Source organism: Micropterus salmoides, unplaced genomic scaffold (genome assembly GCF_014851395.1).
Source record: "Micropterus salmoides isolate LMB-PRFRI ecotype aquatic unplaced genomic scaffold, ASM1485139v1 Ms_hic_scaffold_1, whole genome shotgun sequence".
Classification (NCBI taxonomy): domain Eukaryota; kingdom Metazoa; phylum Chordata; class Actinopteri; order Centrarchiformes; family Centrarchidae; genus Micropterus; species Micropterus salmoides.
This window is the reverse complement of record NW_024040040.1, coordinates 62,043,090-62,046,836: the sequence shown is the minus strand read 5'-3', so window position 1 is coordinate 62,046,836 and position 3,747 is coordinate 62,043,090. Positions and strand designations below refer to the sequence as shown.

Below are 3,747 nucleotides of genomic sequence, written 5' to 3'. Positions count from 1 at the left end.
CTGATGTTGGTTTATAAAGTTGGTATATTACATTTCTGATCTCTGCTTTATTTATGAACCATCCAGACCTCTCAGGTCGTCTCGGGCAGGTCTGCTTTCTTTTCCCCAGAGTCAAAACTAAACGAGGAGAAGCAGCGTTCAGTTATTATGCTCCATATATCTGGAACAAAATTGCAGGTCTGCTGAAACTCTCAGTTCTTTTAACTTTTCTTTTTCCACTGCCTTTAATTATTAGATTGATAACTTACACTGCACTGTAACTTTTACTGTCCTGTTTTCTTTTTCTTTGTTTTTTGGTATTAATACTATTTAAAAAGCTTAGAGTGCTCTTTTGATTCTACCATCGCACAAGGCTGATCCTCAGTTAACAGGGCCGAGTAGAATTAAAAAGATTAGAGTCCCTGTTTTTTCCACTGTTAACTTGTTGACAGGGGCCGCTGTCAACCGCTTTTACCAGAGTTTGTAGAGTGGACAATCTGGATTTACAGTGACGACTGTATCTAAGGAAGGGTCAGTCTCCTTAGAGTTAGAGTCAGCGGCTTTGGTGCGCCTGTCAGGTTGGACAAGGATATAAACGCTAAGGGAAATCCCAAGGAGGGGGAGTATGTGTATACATAAATCAGTGGTGTTGCCTTAATGTCTCCATTATGCTCAGCTGACATTGAACTGTCATCGGTCTCGGTCCGTCCTTTTTACCTCCCCAGGGAGTTTCCCCAGCTATTTGTGACAGTGGTGTATATACACCCAAAAGCAAACGCCCAAATCGCTGCTGACACTATCTACAGAGTGACTCAAAGACTTCAGTCCCTTCCCCGATTCCCCGTGTTTTTAATGGGAGATTTTAACAACTGTAAACTTACAAAATCACTGAATCTTTCCCAGTATGTTAACTGCCTGACAAGAAAAAATAAGACTCTAGACTTGTGGTTAGACTTGTTATGGTTCTATAAAAGAAGCATACAAGGCTTCTTCTTATAAACTAAACTCCAAATAAACTTGCCTTGCAAATAATTAGTGGGAGTAACACAAGAGCTGCTTATTATTGGAGGAAGTAGCCTAAGCCTTTATATAGAGGGAGACCTGTGCCTCATGTGTAAAGCCAACATACCTGTTTTATCCACCTATAGTTTCTCTGTCCCTCCTAAAATCAGAAGCACATACAAACTACGTTGTAAAAATTTATATTTGAATGTAGAACACAGTATTTAATAGAAATGATAAATGCCGTGTGTGAACACCTGCAGACAACATACTGTCTTATACTTATTTCTTATCCTCTGGATGATGATGCTGTAAAACGCTCAATCAATAAACCTCATCTGTGTGCAGATGGCTTACCTGATCTGGCTGGCAGTGGTGCTGGCTGTCTCCCTGTTGCTGTTGCTGTTGCTGTGTGCATTTCTGAACCAAAACAGGTGTGCTGTGAACCATGACTGGCTTCCTGTGGACCAAAACCCGCCCCCTGTGGATCAAAACTGGCCCCCTGTGAACCAAAACTGGCTGCCTGTGGACCAAAATCCGCCCCCTGTGGATCAAAACAGACATTCTGTGGACATAAACCGGCTTACAACAATTTTAAATGGCATCTTGAGAGAGTGAGACTTTAATTCTGCCTACCTACAGATATTCAATTGACTGTATATAAATTCTATTATACAAAGGAAACAGACAAGTAATCCTCACAGCTGAGAAGCATTTTTACTTGGAAAATGACTGAAAGAATTTATCTATTATCAAAAAGGTTGCTGATTAACATTGTCAGCCTAATTGATTAATTGACTAATCATTGCAGCTCTGACCAACTGGTTTCCAAATGCCTTTAAAATTCTGTGCTGGTACTGCAGTTTCTGCTGCTTTTAGCATTTTATTACATTGCATTTATCTGATGCTTTTATCCAAAGTGGCTTACAATTGCTAATTATATCAGAGGTCGCACGCCTCTGGAGCAACAAGGGGTTAAGTGCCTTGCTCAGGGACACACTGGTAGATGTTTCACATTGAGGAATTGAACCCGGGTCTCTCACAACAAAGGCATGCATTTTATCCACTGCACCACCACCCACTGTAGCAGTACAATAAGATGATAAAATAATATTTTTATTAAATGTGATCAAAATATCAGATGATTTGATGTACATGATATTTACTTTGTCTGTTTCCTAGGTACAGAACAGATGGCATGTTCTGTCTGACTGTAAGGATCCCAGACAACCAGAACCAGGACCTGGACCAAATTCTTCAGCAAGTCTTTGACAGTGATCCTGGTGACATTGTGATTAATACGATCAACAATAACCAGGTGTACATTGGCAACAGGGTGGTTGCAGCCAAAGTTCTGCCACGGGCCAATGGAGGAGCTGATCACGCAGAGTCACGTGTTGTGGACTACCTGGACCACTTGTTCAGGCCTAATGACAATGATAATGACTTGTTGCTTTTCTATGTTTATGCTTCCCCATGTGATAAAAAATGTTTAAATGACACACATCCTGAGAACATTCTCCAGAGGATACAAGTCATGTGTCAACTTAAGAATCGTGCGTTTGTGTTTCAAAAACCATTCAGACCGAGCAATGGTCAATTGATCAGTACTGACCAAGAACGGATTGACGCCCTGAGATAACATATTCCGATATGATTGGATGCAGTGCAACAGATGCTTCATTGGTGGACAGGTTGCACCTCATTGTTTTAAGTGATAGTTAACAGTCTGCAACCGGACCTCCAGGGCAACGGAAATTCCTAATGCTTAAAATGCTCTAAATCATTTGTTTTCATTTAATAACTTCCATCTCAGTGTCTGGTCACACCAGAAAGTGGCACCACTGAATCCATCAATCCATATCCAAAATAGGATAGTGCATTAAGGTTAATAAGATATCTTCCTCCTTTTAGGCCCCTGTGGTTCTCCATTTACTTTTTTCTGATTTGTAAATTACCCTCAGTATTTACAGATCATGTCACTGTACTCTATACGTCTGTTAAGCATTACCAAGTCCTCTGTGTGGTGGCAGAAAATGTATCTTATCTTATATTCATGCTAACAATTATATATCTACCAGTGTGTGCTTATTGTATCCTTCTCTGGCATTATACGGTCCACTAGGACATGCCAAAGTTTGTGTGTGTAAGAACATCTGGGAAATTGTTGTGTGTTTTGCCTCTCCCCATGGGAAGTTGAGCTTTCAAGGGCAATGTGTGAGGAAGCAGTCTCCCTGCTCTAAATGTTATGTTTATCCTCTGCTCGGGGCCAGATGTCTGATACTGCCCTAGGTAGTAGGCATCTGAACCAACAGAATCCTTTTTTTGCACTTCCTTGTTTCTTCCTTCCTTAAATGCCAAAAGACAACAGTTTGTTGTAATAAATATACTATTTTCATGATGTAATTTTCTTATCTTTCTGATTAAAGCTTGGCTCAGCATCTATCTGGTCTGTTTGTGAATCATTAAGTTAGGTTAGGTTACGCTATTTGTACCCGTAGGTAGATTTGTTTTCCAGTAAGAATATCACATCCATTCTGACACACATTATTACACAAAACTATTAAAAATATACTACAAACCTAATAAGCAATCAAGGACATGAAAAGCATGCTAGAAACTGATACAGGTACTCAAGGTTCCACCGCTCATGATATAAAAGCGATATAGAGAGAAAATTATAATTAAAGTTTGGAAACCGTTCACAACTATAACACATAGTATTGCGATAGGCAGTAAAACAGTAAAATTGTTTTGTATTTTATT

General features: G+C 39.7%; 1 protein-coding gene across 1 annotated transcript in view; it reads left to right on the top strand.

Annotated features, from left to right (window-relative positions):
* The window catches only part of LOC119898512, a 6,378-nt gene extending 2,958 nt beyond the window's left edge, over positions 1 to 3,420 (top strand). Inside the window, exons 2-3 of the mRNA XM_038712668.1 lie at positions 1,330 to 1,595; positions 2,164 to 3,420. Coding sequence (XP_038568596.1) covers positions 1,330 to 1,595; positions 2,164 to 2,623 — 726 coding nt within the window. The 3' untranslated portion in view covers positions 2,624 to 3,420. The remainder of the gene's footprint in view (positions 1 to 1,329; positions 1,596 to 2,163) is intronic.
* Positions 3,421 to 3,747: the final 327 nt, after the last annotated feature.